Below are 17,269 nucleotides of genomic sequence, written 5' to 3'. Positions count from 1 at the left end.
AGTAATCTACTTGCCATTCTGAACTTTAGTTTCCTTCACTTATGAACTAAAGGCTGGTACATGATCTCTCTTGCAGCCACGGTGTCAGGAGTGAGAGGATCAATGTGTTTTAAGCGTCTCTTCAAAGTAACTCTCGGAAGCGTAAACAACTTCCCTACAAACCATTCATTGCTTCTTTGAACTCATTTATTAGCTTTGGCCTCCACAACATCCCGCAGCGGTGAGTTCCCCAGTTTAACTAGGCTCTGTCGGGGGGAGGAAAAAGCTGTTGAGTGTGTTTTTAAATCCCCAAATCAGTAATTCCACTGTCTGTTTCCTAGCTTGTATGTGAATACAAGCAGTGAATAATCATTCTCTGGTCTTCTCCACACAATTTGTAACTTAATATGTCTATTATAGCCACTCTAATTTTTCAGGCTCCAGAATGTTAAGTGTAATTATTTTCAGTGATACAGAAGCCGTTCCGTTCTTTCACTTATCCTCATGACTCTCCTACATACCTCTTCTCACTCAGGACCTGTTCTTTGAGAAAGGGCAGAGCTACTCACACAATCCAGGTTGCACAAAGAGCCTGAATTTACAGACAAGCGTGTCTTCTGTCTCCAGCTCCTTTCCTCATAATTCTCCATTCTTTAGATACTGCGTTACTGCCTGACTCCGTCTTGCGTTTACGTCCGGGATCCCTGGAAAGCCGTTTGATGTCCTGCGTGAGGTTATTTCGGGCTACTCCAGACAGCAGCCGTTTCACTAAACCTCTGCAGTCTTTCAGTTTTCCTCCAGGGGTCCCCTGGAAACCACAAATCAACAAGACCGTGAACCTTTGGGGCAAGGAAAGGGAGAAGGAACAGCCACTTCTGCCTCTAGCGACCTTGAACTTTTAAACTGCAACTGATGTGCACATGACGACGGCATGCTGCCCTCTTCAACCCTCAGCGGAGATCCCCTCTGAAGGGCATGGGGGCTCTGGGTTTTCTTTCCATCAGGTTCCAGGGACACCCAGCCCAGCCAGGGGCAGACTGGACCATCAGGTGACGGTTTCTGTTTTGCCTGGGACGGCTTGCATCTTTCTTTTACACCAACGAGGCAGCGCACCAGCTGGGCACTCGACCATGCTCTGTGGTGGATATAAACCAAGAGGCGCCTCACGCGTTTTGAAAGGCTGATAAGAAATACACTGACCTAAGAAAGGTTTATGTTTATTGCTGAACCACCTTAGAAATTAAACATTGTACAAAAACGTGACATTTTTAAAAAAATAAAAAAAGTGACGTTACATCATTTAGCATGAGTAACGTTACTCGTGTAGCAGAGCAACAATGGAAGCACGAACAAAGGAAAAGGCTCTGGAAAACCAGAAGAGCAATCACCAGTTCGTATCTGCACACACTTTGGCTGGCATCCTAGAAACCCCACAAGTAACATCCATCTCGGAGCCCACATGAAGATAAATTGCATATTAGTATTATTAGGAACCCTGACAAACAAGACGATGGAGGAGTGATGACTTGCATTCTACTATCGCCGATGTGCTAACCAAAAATAAGTTGGTGACAGCACTTAATAAACCAGACCATTCTTACAACACCCAGGAAAATAATCCCTTGCAGCACTGTTACCTTCCTGCTATTCTCTTAATCCCTTCCCTTGTTCCTGCAGCCAGAACTCCATTTTGGCTGCAGCTTGAGAAGTGTGTTGTTTAAACTCCACTGGCTCTGACACACACTGCCTGCTTCGAGCAGCCATTTGTAGGTAATTCTCTCTCTTACAGAACTGCTAACATACTTCAGTAAATAAAATACTCCAGCTTGCAGCTATCTGCTATATTTTACAAAAGGAAATTCAACCAAATATTACAACATAACTTTGATATAGAATCAGATGAAATATTTCCACTGATAAGATTTCCACAAACACTTTATGTAACAAAGCCATAGTGATCTTTAAATAAATCCAGTTTGCTTGTGGTTAATTTCTATATACATTATAAATACATACACACACACACACAATTAAAACCCTGACATGGTAGAGTCTTGTGTCTGCCTGCAAGATGCCAGAAAGATGTTTTTGGGAACCAAAGTCTTCTCTGATCCACGATTAGCACCTCAGGCGAGTTTGGAAATGTCTTCGTACTGGATATCTTCAACTCGCCGTCCTTTTAAAGGTCCCTGGAGAATAACGTAGTGTAAGAAGTAAGATCCAAATATAAACGTGTTTGTTTGTTAAATTCCCAACAGGGAGTTTAAAGTAAGATAGCTAAAGGGACTGTAGGAAATCTCGCCACATTTAGATATTTTTCAAGAAGCACAACCAAAGTGAATAGCACTGGAAATCACAGGCATTAGCGTTGTTACTCAGTGCTGCACCCAGTAAAAGCAAAGCGACTACTTTTCTGTATAGCCAAAGTTCCTTCTGTGGTTAGGACATCTGTACAGCCTCTTCTCAAGTAAATTCTCCAGAATCCAATACGGGCTGAATTTCTGCAGCCCTTCTGTGAATGGGATCCTAACAGGGTCTCTCTCCTGCAAGCTGTGTTTAAGAAATTTGACTTTGAGCCAGTATCCTCTCTGCCATATCAATGAGTGTAAAGATTGGTTTTGCAGAGGAGGACAAAGAAGCGGCCACGCAGACAGACATGACGACAGGGCCTAATTTTAGCCCAGAGAAAGGTGGTACGTAAAAAAGCAAAATAAGAACAACAAAAAAAGAACTGTAATTGTTAACCGTGAACAAGACAAGAAATAAGCACATAAAGCCCCACGTTCAGTCTGGAAAAGGCAGGAGAAAATTCACCTCCTTGCATATTTCACATTTTTTACCTCCCCACAAAATAGTACAACAACAGCCACGTTCAAAATAAACATACAAAATATCTTGCAAGTCTCTTTCAAGTTCAAAACTTGCTAAATTCAGCATCCTGACATTTTTTTAAAGGCAAAGAGCAGAGCATCAGTCTGCAACGGGCAATATGTGGCTGTTCTCCTACTGGTTGGGAATAGGCGGGGTGTGACCACAGCATTTTGCACACCATAAATCCCACCTGTAAGACAGGATTAATGACACCGTCTTTCTTTGTGAAAGGTCGCCAATGTACAGATGAAAAGCGCTCTACGCAAAGGAGATCAAAGTGTTTGATACTTACGGAGTCGATGATTATTGTCGCTGAAAACCTCTTTTCATTGATAGATTCCAAGATGCCTTCATTTCCCCTGTAACCACCATTTAATACCATCACTTTCTTGCCTGAAATGAGAAATAGGAAAACAGTTACACAACAGGGCTCCCAACTTCTTTTGATGGAGTTGTGTTCAACTCCACCGACAGCTGAGGGAGAGAAGGTTTCTCCCAGCAGCTCCAGCAAGCAGCACCCAGCTTTGCCTAACAGCCCACCCATTTCCAAAGCGCGCCTCAGTTCACTGTTCCAGGCTACACTGATACTACGGGCAGAAGCCGCTGAAACTACATCCGGGAAAGAAGCCAAAGCTGTTTCTCCCACATCCCGTTCCCTGTGCTAACGGCTCAGTGCCCCTCTTTTTTGCCTTCCATCCCACACAGGCAGTTCCCTCGGGACATCAATCCTAGTGCAAGGGTGGGCAGAGCTCACCTACGAGTACCATTATGCTAAAGAGCACCCACGGACACCATCAACCAGCTCTTCACCAGCTGCAGAAATGCAGAATACGGCAGGTCTGCTGAAGAATCTGTGAATCCCAAAATCCTACGTCCTGTTTCCCCCTACGCCAACGTTGCTCTGCTTACTGCTACCCTGACCATTCCCTGAAATACTGATCAGCTGCTACACACGACGGTTAAGTGTGTTCCAGCCAAAGAAATGCCAGTGAACCAAACAGGAGACGAGGTAAGCTTTGCCAAGCACCCACAGCTATTCGAGGCATGACTTTGGAGGGAAGATACAGGATAAATATGACCAAGGGCTCTGTAGGGCTCCCAGAGATGCTTCCTGGCAGCTGAAGAGAGATGCTTTCATCTCGTCAAAGGAACTGATTCCTAAAGCACTTCTGTCTTCTCAGAAAAGAATCTAATTCTAACGAGAAGGGACTGTGAAGACTCAAAGCAGAAGCAATGTAATAATTCCCTAGAAAGTAACCAGAGGATATTTGGTAAATGATCAGAGTAGCTTACGAAATGCTGTCCCAAGAGCAAGATGCTCTTGTTTATGGTACTTTCAAGTGAATGAATTGAAAGATGAAAAGAACTGAAAACGTAAGTTGTGCAGTGACAGCTAAGCTGAAAAACGAACAAAACAGCTATACCTGGTGCGGGTATTACAGTTTCCAGGTGTGTCTGATCAAGCTTCAGTTTGTCTCCCGAATCAATCATCTTCACAACCGCTGTATATTTGTCAATCACTTCCTGTTGTGAAAAGCAGACGTCAATCAGAAAAATAAAAAAATTTTCTCTAAATTTACATTTCAAAATTAACAAACCCAGGACCATGAGTCTGCACTTTGACATTTTCAAAAGCAGCAAGGACTTCTGAGCTGTCCTAAAGGCATCCAGCTTTCAGAAACTGCTGACTGGCCCCACTCTGAAGTTAAGGCTAGATTAAAAGGGCTCCTCTTGAACATCAATGACTGGTCTAATTGACCACTAATTTTGTTGGCCTTGTGTGAAGGTTTTGCCAACCTTTGGGTTAGCTATATTAGCTCTTCTCTCAAAGATGGAGAGAAAATGAAAGGCTTCTTTCCCCACGGGAGGCTAAGCTGGCTGGAAGGCACGCAGTGACAACCGGGATACTACCTCTCAGTGAGGCGAAATGTCACTGATCATCTTTGCGCCTACCATAAACCATGTTCAACCTCTCATATTCAGAGCCCAATGGAAGACAGCCGCTGGGACTCATAAACCCTCCCAGATGTCTACCAAAAAAAGCTGTGATTTTGAGCTCCACACACTTGTGTTGATCATTCAAAACGCCCCTGGGTGTCGTCTTTGGCACTCTTGCCAGAGACTGTTGAGCCTTGGACTACCTAGTACAACGCCATTTCACTGGCAGTGGCTAAAAGAAAGCACTTCCAAACAACACAGCAAGGCTTACAGCCTCAAGATTTTGTACGCAAATGGGATCTTGTTCAAAGGCAGCTGCCACTTAAATATCAGTGCAAAACCGACTAGGCTGAGATTAAAACGCAATTGCACTGCTCTTGGTCATATCACATTGACAAAGTGACTATTCTCCGAGATGGATGTGTTAACAAGGACAAAATATGCAGGACAAACCAGTGCTTAAGAAAGGATCACTAAGTAAATGACATTAAACCAATTCAGAGAGTCACCCCCTGCCCAGATGATGTCCCAATACAGTTAAGGTGACATTTCAGCCCCTGTCAGTGTTGACTTCAGGCTGAACAACTCGTACAATGAAACAAAATTTCAGCTGATACCAGAAAAGCCTAACCAATGCCACATGCTTCCATTTGCACACTTTACCTTAACAACCGCCTTCTTCTTGTGATACTTCTCTCCAAGCTTTTTTGTCACAATTTTTACAATGATTTCCTGGAAGATTTGAAAGGAGAAAAAAAAAAAATAAAATGCCAAAATATACAAACAACTACACACTCTAAACTAATTGCGCATTCAGGTCGCTCTGACTCCAACCACAGACTGTACAGCACAGCGCAGGAAGCAACCACAGTAAAGACTCGGCTTTCAGGAGTTTGTCTTTATCCTCAAATTATTGCCTCAAAGTAGCATCTCTCAAGAGCTTTTTTTCCTTTATAAATACAGTTACACTTGAATTCAGCATATAATGTGACAGCCCACAATGGCCAAGGGCAGGACTTCTTGATCTAGAAGTCCAGTCAAAAAGTAGAAGCTGAGAGGAGGTCTCTCAGCTCAAAGGCTGATGTTGACTTCTACATCTCTGTGCAAGTCAACTACTACGTAGAAAGAAGAGGGCTGCAAGGAATATTATGATTTAAACATGATCTGTAGAGACTCACAGTACCAACTCTCTAATTAGAGAATTCCACCCCATCTCAGATCAGGCATACGATGCTTCAGACTGCAGATCATGCTCAACCAGAAGAGTAATTCCTCCCAGATACTGTAATATTTCACATTTGGCAGCTTGGAAAATAAGAGTGAATTTAGTTTGGAATCTGCTTTTGGATCTTTACACAAATCAATAGCGGCTTTAGAGATGCAGAATTGGTTGTATTTGGTACGATAATAATAATTTTTAAGACACTTACAGGCTGCAACCAGTAGTCTCTTCGAGATGTTCTTTTCTTCTCCTCTTCAAGCTACAGAACAACAACAAATAATCACCATTTACTTCCTCCTTTCACTGCAGCTTTCCCATGCCTTTGAAAAGCTGAACCAATTCTCCAGGCCCACATCAAGTGGGGAATAAAAAAAACCCAAAACCCTAAATAAGGGTAAGTCAGTGTGTGCTTGCTGCATAAAAATCAATCTGATAAGATCCAGGAATCCATGATAAAATGATGGAGATTTATATTTGGTTTTTGTCGAGTGCTTCTAGAGATTTTCTTCTCTTCCAAAATCCGTATTCCTTTACTTCCAGCATCTCAGTCGTCTGGGGAATAGGCACAGATGAGCAGCAGAAACCAGTTTTAATGGGGAAGTGAAATAATTTTGCCTGATAAGATATGAAAGTCTGAATTCCACATGAACTGAAGGTCTGAGGTCACTTCAAAGGGACGCCCTGGTAAAGTGGACATTGCCATAGGCATGGGGTTACAAAGACACAGATCCTGCATGATTATTACCTCCATAATCTCATCCAGTGCAGATTTCTTCTTTTTCTCTTTGGACTGACCAGAGCTATGAGCTGATTCTTTTCTTTTAACTGCCCCTTCCACCATCTTCAGTGCATTCGGTCCAAGGACACTGCTGGAAGAGTAAGATGGTGTTTTCACAGCAGACCTTACATTGTTTCCTCTACCAAGATGCATTTGAAGAACCGGTTGTGCAAAAAGGCCTGCTGATCTATTTAATTTCAGTTGTACAAGTCACCTTCCAGACCCTGCATGCCTCCTTCTCTAGGACTGCATTTAGCAGCTAGAACTGATCTCCTTGAGGTGTAAACTCCATGTCCACTGACGTTTGCTGCTAGCAGTCCAGCAGAATGAAAACAACCTAACGATCAGCTCACCAGAGCAAAAGCAAAGAGTTGATCGGGGACTTGAGTTCAATGGAGAAGACAAAAGCAGGTCTGCAAATAAGGTTTTCAAATTCAAAAGGACAAACTTGTGGCTTTAGAGAAGCCACCTGGACAGAGTGGCTCTCAAACATGGTAGACGTCTAGAATTCCTTCCAGACAGAGATACTTAACCTATCCAGCAACGGGAGAAAACACATGGGAATCTGTAGAAAAGGGCTCCACACCCAGCAAATAAACACCATCTTCACAATCCTATTCAAAATAGGCAAACAGCCTATGAGTTATGAAAGAAAAGAGCAATCAGCACAAAAAGTTACATCTCAGGGATCAGGGAACATCTAGGTAAAGCGAAAACTGCCTAAAGGCAGCTTGAGTTAAGCCATTTTTATAAAAGACATTTGAATGCAGTAAGAAAATTTAGGTGTTCTCTCATCCAGAAAGATGAAGAAGGCTGCTGTGAGGTGGACAGTAAGGTAATATTAATATGGCCTTACAACAAATCACATGTTCTGCCTGTGGTGAGGATGTTGGATATACTAGCAAAGGGAAGATACATAATGGGAATGCAGATACAGAAATCGCAGTAAAAGCAAAATTGAGAGAAAAATTGTATTTCAGAGGAAGTCTGGATAATCTCCATAGCAGAGTTCTAGAAGAAATAGCACATTAAATCACAAACCAAATAGCAAGTACTTAAAATAACATCTCATAAAGGGTAACATACAATTAAAACATAACAACTGCAGTGCCTGTATTTAAGAAGGAAAACATATCTAGCTGTGAGGTTACTAAGGGATTCCTGGGTGTCAATACTAAAACAAATCTTATTTAACATATCATTAAGGACCCTGGGACAAGCGTGAGAGACCACCAACACTGTTCAGGTGTGGCATCAATTTGGAGGACACAAGAAAGAACTGGACACCAGAAGGGACTGGTTTATCTTGAAAACCATGTTTTAAAAAACACAAAATTCAACAGCACATTATGCAAGCTCACATACTTCGGAAAAGTTTACTCTGATTACCTTCTATCTACTGGGAGCTGTTTAAGAACAACAAAAGCAGAAAGGGGTCTGGCTATAATCACAGATGACAGCTACCAGTGTGGACCAGTCATGAAAGAGTCTAATGCAATCCTAGGAAGCATCAAGACAGACAAGCATTAGTGCCTTTTATAAGCCACGGTGAGGTTTCATTTGCAGCATGCACAAATTCGATCAGCTCCCCTGTTCAAGATTAGCTGAAACTGGAACAAGGAGAAGGAAGGGATATTCAGCGGATCAGGGCAATGGGGAGATGAGGCCAGCACCGTGCAGGCCTGCTTGTACAGCACAGTGAAGGCTGAGAGGCTAAAACTGTTCTCTACAAATACATGAGAAAGCAAACACCAGGGAGAAAAAGAACTATTTATGTTAAACGCCCCTACCAACATGAGAGCAACTGGTATAAACTGGCCATGCCTACATTTGCCTGGGAAATCACAGACAAGGTCCTAACCATCAGAGCAAACAGGTTTTGAAGGATCTTCCCTTGGGGTTATAGGACTGGGGAGACCCTAACTGTGTACAGAGGAGGTTGATCAGTGTGCGGACAGGACTGTAGACTGGTGTACTTGCAGTACTGTAGACAGGAGTCAGTGACCTTGATAGCAGCTTCTGCTCATTCCTTAATTCTAATCTTACTTGTCCACTGAGTAAGTTAAGCAGGGATTTGAGGATGTAAGTTCTTGAGGGAAAAAAGTAAGCCCAGGGCTCCCAGTTTGCTCAAGGGCAGTCAGCACCAGAAGCCGTGCCTGCAGTGGCAGCGGTGACTCCTAGCTTCACGTCAGCCACACGGACGTTCAATAGAAAGCACACCTCTCCTCTCACTCCCCTTCTCAGCAAGGCTCCGACTCCATCTCTGTACCCAACTATCAGTATCCCCATGCCCTCAAAACTCTACCACCCACTACCTACGATCTCCTGGTCCTACTTCTGCACCCCGCTCCGGAAATACAAGTGCCAGGTTTCTGTAGCTCGTGCTGTGAGCATAGAAGGTGGGAAGCCAGGAAGCCCTACTGCACGCCGTGCTGGGGTAGTGGACGTCAGGTTGAACTCAACTGATCCTCAGTAACAGCCAACAGCCGCAGAACACACCGTCACGCTGACACAGGGAAGCAGTTTCCATATACGACTCTGAAGTGAGTCCTGTATCGCCAGTGACATATAACCCACCGACCGGTCACTTTACCATGAAGTGGGTATCCTAATTTTGCTTCTACACTACCATTACAAAGTTCACAGACAAGTATCTCTCCTATGCTATCAAAAAATTAGACTACTTGATATATGACTTCACATTCAGCAAATTTTAGCGAGCACCTTAAGTATTCACTGAAACTATTCAAGTGAGTGTCTGAATTAAGTTTCAGACTCATCTTAAGCACAACTCAATGCTTAGGGATAATTTACAAGTTTTCCTCAAAGCCTGAAATCTGTATCTATTATTGCAAAGAACTACTTTATTGTCTCATTTTCTGCCTGGCGTATCTCCCATCAGTTACCTTGTCTAAGAGCTCAGCTTGTGATGAGAGGAAAGCTTTTGTTTTACCTGCAATATATTTAACTACGATATTGGCTCACATGAAAAGATGTACTGCTCATCAAACAGTTTCACAGACTGCTCTAAGTCAGTATTGTTTGCATTATTGATCCCTTTTGTCCTGCGTTGCTCATGGTTATATGATGACAATTAAATCCATGAGCTTTAGAAAGATTTACATCAGGTAGATTCAGCTTCTTAAATGATGATCAGAGAAAGTATTACCTCCAATTAGACAAGGCAATCAAACCTTTTAGGAACCAAAATTAACAAGTCACGAATACCCATTCATAGAAGGCAGCTGGGACTAGATGGCATTCACTTCAAAAGCTTTGACTGGATCCCTTATCCACCCTTTGATATAACAGTATCTTCTTAGAGGAACCTATAACTGCCTATTACTTTATGGGCATCTGCCATGAACCACGGTGAATTCAAGAAGGCCCCACAGCACACATTTAAGATATAACCATTCATCCATTTTAAATACAAAAGGAATCACGAAGTCACCGAGTATCCCCTCCTGAATAACATGACAGGATGAGATATTAGACTCCAAATATTTCAGGACAAGATACATCTTCCTGCCCATACAAATATCATTGTCATATAAGTGCTTTGCAACAGTAAGGGTTGCCCTTAAATTCTTTTCTCACCTTGGTTTAGAAGATGCTGCTATTGAAGTACTTGCTCCTTTGTTTAAATTAAATGCAACTAAAAAATAAAAAGACATTACTCTATTTCTATCTTTAAATATAACCGCATTGAAGGATGTTACAATTTTAAAAATCTGCAAATGGAAAAGATCATGGATTTGAAAATATTTACTAATCTATGTTTTTGTTCAGCTTTTAAAATACTTTAAACATTTCAAGAAAGAATATTCTGTATTTCCATATTCCATTGCTCTTTATAACTGATCTCAAAGCACTTTATGAAGCACCGAGCAGGCCTCAGCACTCATCTCATTTTAATCACAAAATCAGCCTCAGTAGGTTCTAGAAAACTACATATATCAAAATCTGGTTACCTTTTTCTTCTTCATTTTCTCTGTTCAGTTCAGTATAGACTGGCTTTTCCTGCCAAAAGAACACAGAACACATTTCAAGAGTCAAAAAGAAAACTGAGCCAAGACATCATTTTTTGGTGATCATTAATTAGCTCAGTTTTACAGACTACTGCGAGATTATTACAAGTAACTGTAATATTCAACCTGGCTTGATTCGTAAGAAGATTATAAATTGAAAACATTATCTCATTACAGGCTCCTGTGCAAAATTCTCTAATTAACGCTCTCTACAGAGATGCTGTCTAAACTTGCCTGATTCCAGCATGAAAGAAAAGTGGCCTTACTGTAGCAGTTTTCTCTATTTGAACCAGCACGATTAGACTGGTTTCTGGACAGACTGATAACTCAAAGAAGGAAATTCTGGAATCTTTCCAAATTTTTAGCACCAAAGGCTCAGACCATTTAAATTTCAATTAGTTTTAAATTAAGAAAAAGATAATTGTTTACAACAGCATTTAAATGTACCTATCAATACCCAGGATCAAATGGGAGGTTCCAATCCCAGGCAACAACGTGTATGGAAGTCATGGACTGATGCCAAATGCAGATCCCAAACACCACACCAGCACTATCACAATAAAACTTTTCACCATGCGGATTTGACTACGTCAGCCCCTCCCTGGTTATTTATCTCAGCCTCCCCACTGTACATGGTACTTGTTACTTGCAGCCCTAAAAGTTGTGAAATACCATAAATGAAGACACGTCGTGCTGGTTACTGTATTGTTTACTCTCCCTTCCTAAACTGAAGAGTGATTTTTAAATCACTAATCACTTGAAGAGCAGTAATTATTACTCCTTTAGTACTAAAGCAAGCCAGGTACAAACTAACTCCAAGTTTTCCTCCAGAGCAGGTTATAATCTAAGATAATCGTGTAGCAGAAAATTCAGAACATAAGTGAACTGATGTGGTGATTCAAGTGTGGAAGAAGACGTTCTAAATCAAAGTCTGAAATGGCCAGGATCAGACACTAGGGCCACAGGACACAATTCCAGCAGATTTCAAAATCACATGAAATCTAAAAGGAGCTGAAATCTCTGCTTTCTTTTATTTTTTTTTTTTTTGAAACTGTGATTCCATAGAGAACCTTGACGTTCATCAGCTGTAAAAACCACCAGCAAGTTGGTTAGTCAAGGAAATGTAACAAGTTGCAATTTCAACAGAAACAAGTTAGTCAAGGCTGCTGTCAGAAGTATGTGGGAGAAGACTATTCCTTGTGGCTTAGAAAAGAACAGCAATGCAGCCAAATATGCCCACTGTTCCCGAGTCTGAACTGGCGATGAGCTTGTAACCTGAAGCATGAAGCTTACTCATCATCTTCTAACTGACTACAAAGGAAATACCAGTGCAAGGATCCCAGCAGCATCAACTTCACCATTAACTTAACCAAGAGGAGTTTTGAGCTGAAAGTTGACATACAGTGCAATTTTCCTCACCAGTTCCTTCCCCTCCAAACCTCTTCTAACTTGTTGTTCAATGAATTTAGCAGTTTTTTCTTCATCATCAAGGTCCTGTTTCTTCTTCCTCTCTTGTTCTTGCTGCCTGCGAATAGTCTCTGGGTCCCTATCAATATATTGAATATACCAGCCTTTCGGAGTCTCATCGACCTTGCAAAGACCTAAAAAGTCAATGCAAGATAAAGTAAGATTAATACTCACAAAAGCAAGCAAGGGACAAAGAAAATATCAAGATCATTTCCACAGTCCGTGTTCACTATAACAATACAGATACTTTACCAGAGACAATGTACCCCTTACTGGCCTGGTAAAATTGACTTTGAATTATCTTTGGTATCTGTTTCTGCCCTTCAGCTAGCTGGTTCTATTTGGAAATAGGCCAGAGTACATAATAAAGTGGACGGAGTGTTTTACAATACTTTCCTTATTGAAGAAAATATTTCCTTCCCACTGTTTTAACAAGGAAGAAAACACAAATCTAACATATATAAACAATACACACTAATAGCATCACACTAAAGGAAACATTACTATGCTAGGCTATTGTTACTAACTCTCGCTAGAGTGATTTTTCAAACACTATATGACTCATGAACGCATCCTGTAGGACACAGGCAATCGGAGCCAAAGTAAACTTTCTGTCATACCACAGTGCCATTTAATCTCTCTTCCTCCCACTGAACACAGAACTGCAGATCTCAAGCTTTAACCCTTTCACTAGGCCGGGAAGGAAAACGACTGCTCGCTTCTTGTCACCTTAAATATGGAAGGATTCTGTAGTCATAAGAAATGTTCTATCATAGTTTTTAATTTTTAAGTGGTTACTGTTGGAAGTGGATTTAGAATTTAGCAAAACCTCCAGTAAATATACACCAACAGATGAAACAAGGAAAGGTTCATGACTGATGCATTTATCCCAGACTTCTGACATTTTTCATAAGAAAATTCCTAATGGTTAGCACAGAAATATGTTTGGATATCCGTTAATATATATATAGGAGGGGAGGGGAAGAAAGAAAAAGGAAACGGGAGAACTAACATAAATGTTTACTGATCACTTATCAGCAATGCAATTGCCCAATGATTTTAAAACTTCCCAACCCTGAGCCACTACATTTACCTTCTCTCCCCAGCCATTTAGTAAAATCAGTCAGTGTCTCCCACTGTGTGGCATTCATGTGGATGTGTTCTCGATGACTGATATATTCATTGTACACAATATTATTGTGGACTCTCTTTGTTCCTGAAATACAGAATTATTATTATTACTAAATATAAGTATGGGACCTAGGAGAAAGCAACCAAAACTTCTTGCGCTGAACTAATAAAAGACATTAAAAACAAACAAACAAGCAAACAAACAGTAAAATATTTACCAAATCGCCTCCTGAGCAGTTCTAGGAAATCGTTTCGGAATTCTCTTAAGGGATAAAAAGAAGTATTTTAGTAAAACTTTAACAATCACAAAGTAATTTTCTATTGTCATTAACAATTAAATATCTGCAGTATAAACATGAGTATTCTTTTGAACCGAGCGTGACGAAATTCAGACACTCATCTCCCTTTTTCAGTAAAGAAGCATTAAATGCAGTATGCATGCACAAAGAAACACAATATGGTACATGCACACACAAGTTAAATCTTCAAAAGGATAATACCCTTTCAAAGGGATAAAACGGAAAGAATGAAATCTAAACACTTCCCGCTAATTGCTGGTATTTCATTACCAGGTATCTTCCCAGGTTGACTGACACAAAACACAGGGCAGGACAAAGGGCAGCAGTGGTAGATGGGGTAGATTGATCACTCATCTCACTGCTAATTCAAGGGCTTGAGTATAAAGCCTCGCTTCAGACTTGGGCTGAAGACAGCTCCAGTCAACCCAGCTGTCGTGTAGGTCAGCTGGACAAAGGACTGGGGGAAACTGTGGGATGTTAGTCACACCCCCGACTTGTTATCTCTCTGTAATGGTTCTTTTGCTCTTTGTAACTCTGCGTATGTGGCACTCATTTAGCTGGGGCAGAAGGGTGACGTACTTTGTAACACAGAGCAACTTAAAACGGGTCTCAGACACGGGATAGAACTGTCAAATTTGATGAAACATCACGCCTCCCTGAAACCTCTTACATACGTTCAAAAGTGGCATTGCCTAAATTTTCAAATTGCCATTAAAAACAGAGCTGGCACTAAAATGTATCAGAATAAAGTGTCTTCAATGGGACATGACTGGGCCTTAGAGGTACGGCTGTGCAGATCTGATACAGGAATGAAGATCTGGGTAAGAATGTACAGCAAACTTACTCAGAAAAGTAATCCATGAATTGCTGAGGATTTTCAGAAGCCAGCAGCAATTGCCTCTGGTGGGACTCAGACATGCAATGACATTTGAAGCCATTCTATAAAATAAAAAGAAATACTTTGTCTGTCTTTGTCTCAATTTGCAACACTCACACAGCTGAAGAGTATTAAAAATAATGTTTTATAAGTGAAATTTCTTGGAGACCTCACAGAAAACACCTTAACTCAGCCATGGCCTACACAGGGTGGTTGTTCCTCTTGACTGGGCAAGCCAGAAAAAAAATTCTTCCCAAGGCCGAGAGCCTCCAGAGAAACTGTGAAAGGGATTATGAGACAGGCCATTCCAGCAGTTCTCTTCGTCCCCTGTGGAACGGGATAGACACGGCACCACCCAGGTCCACCCAGGACCCACCCAGGCACTTGTGCGAGAGCACTGGAACTATTTGCTGGCTCCCTACCCGATCAACATCGACACCAAACATGTGTAAGGAGGGGATGGTGTCCTGGGACCACTCAAGCTATGCACTGTGATAGTTTGGCACAGGGTTGAAGTCATCAGAGCTCCCCAAAAAGCACCCAGACATAGGACATTTGACCGCATCCTTTTTTTGTCGAATATAACGCTCTTTCATCACAGTATGATTAAATCTACAGCAAATTTCATTCCATAGGAGCCCATTCCCCCCTTACAAAAAGATCTGGTTGTAAACCAGTGAAGTTTTTTTGCTTGTAGTCACTGGGAAGAGAATAGGATTTGAGCTTCTTGGGTGAAAGGGAGAAGGGGGCAGAAACAGCTGAAGAACAATACAATTAAACATTCACAGCATGCTTCACTTCTCTAAGGCACATTAAAGAGGCTGCTCATGGAGAACGGAAAACTAAAAGCACAGTTAGCCCAAGTGGAGGTACTTTTGGAGCACAACTCTGGTGGAAATCAGGAAGAAGAGGACACTCACATCCCACAGGCATGTGGGTCCAAGTGAACAGACAAGTGAAAAGAAGAGGGAGAAGCTTCAGAGAAAAAGCATCTCTTCGTAACAGGAGAAGAAGGGAAGAAACCGAGCCAGAATTAGAAGGAAGGAGTCACCAGCACAAGAAAGACATGGACCTCTTGGAACAGGTCCAGAGGAGGGCCATAAAAATGATCAGAGGGCTGGAGCACCTCTCCTATAAGGACAGGCTGAGAGAGTTGGGGTTGTTCAGCCTGGAGAAGAGAAGGCTCCGGGGAGACCTTATAGCAGCCTTCCAGTACCTAAAGGGGGCCTATGAGAACGATGGGGACAGACTTTCTAGTAGGGCCTGTAGCAATAGGCCAAGGGGTAATGGTTTTAAACTAAAGGAGGGTAGATTCAGACTAGATATAAAGAAGAAATTTTTTACAATGAGGGTGGTGAAACACTGGCACAGGTTGCCCAGAGAGGTGGTAGATGGCCCATCCCTGGAAACATTCAAGGTCAGGTTGGACGGGGCTCTGAGCAACCTGATCTAGTTGAAGATGTCCCTGCTCATGGCAGGGGCGTTGAAATAGATGACCTTTAAAGGTCCCTTCCAACACAAACCATTCTGTGATTCTATGAAAAGAGACCTCACAGTGCTCCAGATGTGCATCCCCTTGGGCATGTCGCTGCACCCACCCTGTCCCCAAGGGAAATCACGGCTACCCTCAACTCCCCTCTAAGGCCGATGGGAGTCACCTAATTCTTAACCCCATTGACCTCTCAAGGTGTGTATGAAGGAATCACTCCCCCAGGAAGTTTGGGGCCACCCTGTGCTCCCTCTCACCCTGGGTTGATCAGTCATTCTGCAGGGGATTGAACATCCCCAAAGATGCATCAGGGCCAACACACTTTCTCCAAAGCGGATGAGGACTTCTCCCATGGGAGACTAGGGATCCCGATAGGATCACCCCACCCCCAGCAACTGGGAACCCTCCAGGTCCCACCAATCCACCCCCAAGGGGACCATGGTCCATACAAAAGGGACTGGGGACGCCCAAAAGAGAATAAGCGCCCTCTCCAATGCACCCCTAAAGAGAGTCAGGGCTCCCCGCGGTCCCAACAAGTGAGGCCAGCATGCTCCCTAGAAGGACTGCACGCCACAGATGGGATCAGAGCCCCCACAAGGAGACTGGGGACACTTACAAGGCGAATCTGAGCCAGTCCTGTACCATTCCGCAAGGGGACTGGGGAACCCACAGGAAGGTTATGAGGCCCCATACTCCCTAAGGGAATCGCAGCCCCCACAAGACAATTAGAGATCCCGACAAGGGCGATCGCAGCCCCCCCGTGTCCCCCTCAATGGCACTAGGGACGCTTACAAGGGAGATCAGAGCCCCCACAAGGGGACTGAGGACCCCAACCGAGGGAATCTAACCCCCCTCTGTTTCTCCAGGAGAACCGCCTCCCCTCAAGGGGACTGGGGTTCCCTACAAGGGGGTCGGAGCCCCCCGTGCCCCCTCATAGAGGATCGCCAGCCCCCCTCCGAGGGACCGGGGCCCGCCGCGCTCCCCCGCCACAGGCCCAGCCACTACCGGGGCAGACTTACCTCATCGCGGCACTGCTTCTGGCACATCTGACAGTACCAGCGCAGCTTCTGCAGCCCCTTGGACTTGATGCGGTTGGCGATGGCTTTGGGGCTCAGGAAATCCGACTTCCCCATGGCGGCGACACTGACCCTCCGCCACCCCCGTCCCGCTCCCTGCACCCGCCGGAA

General features: G+C 43.1%; 1 protein-coding gene across 2 annotated transcripts; it reads right to left on the bottom strand.

Moving 5' to 3' along the window:
- Positions 1–1,186: 1,186 nt before the first annotated feature.
- Positions 1,187–17,215, bottom strand: KIN (Kin17 DNA and RNA binding protein). Of its 2 annotated transcripts, none has more exons than XM_050901790.1 (13): positions 17,102–17,215; positions 14,561–14,655; positions 13,636–13,679; positions 13,380–13,502; positions 12,239–12,420; positions 10,763–10,811; positions 10,389–10,446; positions 6,756–6,879; positions 6,219–6,269; positions 5,452–5,520; positions 4,275–4,374; positions 3,143–3,243; positions 1,187–2,168 (listed from the first exon to the last, which is right to left on the bottom strand). In XM_050901790.1, exons 1-13 carry the CDS (start codon positions 17,213–17,215, stop codon positions 2,106–2,108), a joined length of 1,173 nt encoding a protein of 390 aa, XP_050757747.1. In that variant the 3' UTR covers positions 1,187–2,105. The 2 variants fall into 2 exon arrangements, with proteins under 2 accessions (XP_050757747.1, XP_050757753.1); XM_050901796.1 differs by having other exon boundaries at positions 6,756–6,876.
- Positions 17,216–17,269: the final 54 nt, after the last annotated feature.

The sequence above is a fragment of the Gymnogyps californianus genome, chromosome 1, assembly GCF_018139145.2.
Source record: "Gymnogyps californianus isolate 813 chromosome 1, ASM1813914v2, whole genome shotgun sequence".
Lineage (NCBI taxonomy): Eukaryota > Metazoa > Chordata > Aves > Accipitriformes > Cathartidae > Gymnogyps > Gymnogyps californianus.
The sequence above is the reverse complement of the archived record's forward strand: the minus strand, read 5'-3'. Positions and strand labels throughout refer to the sequence as shown.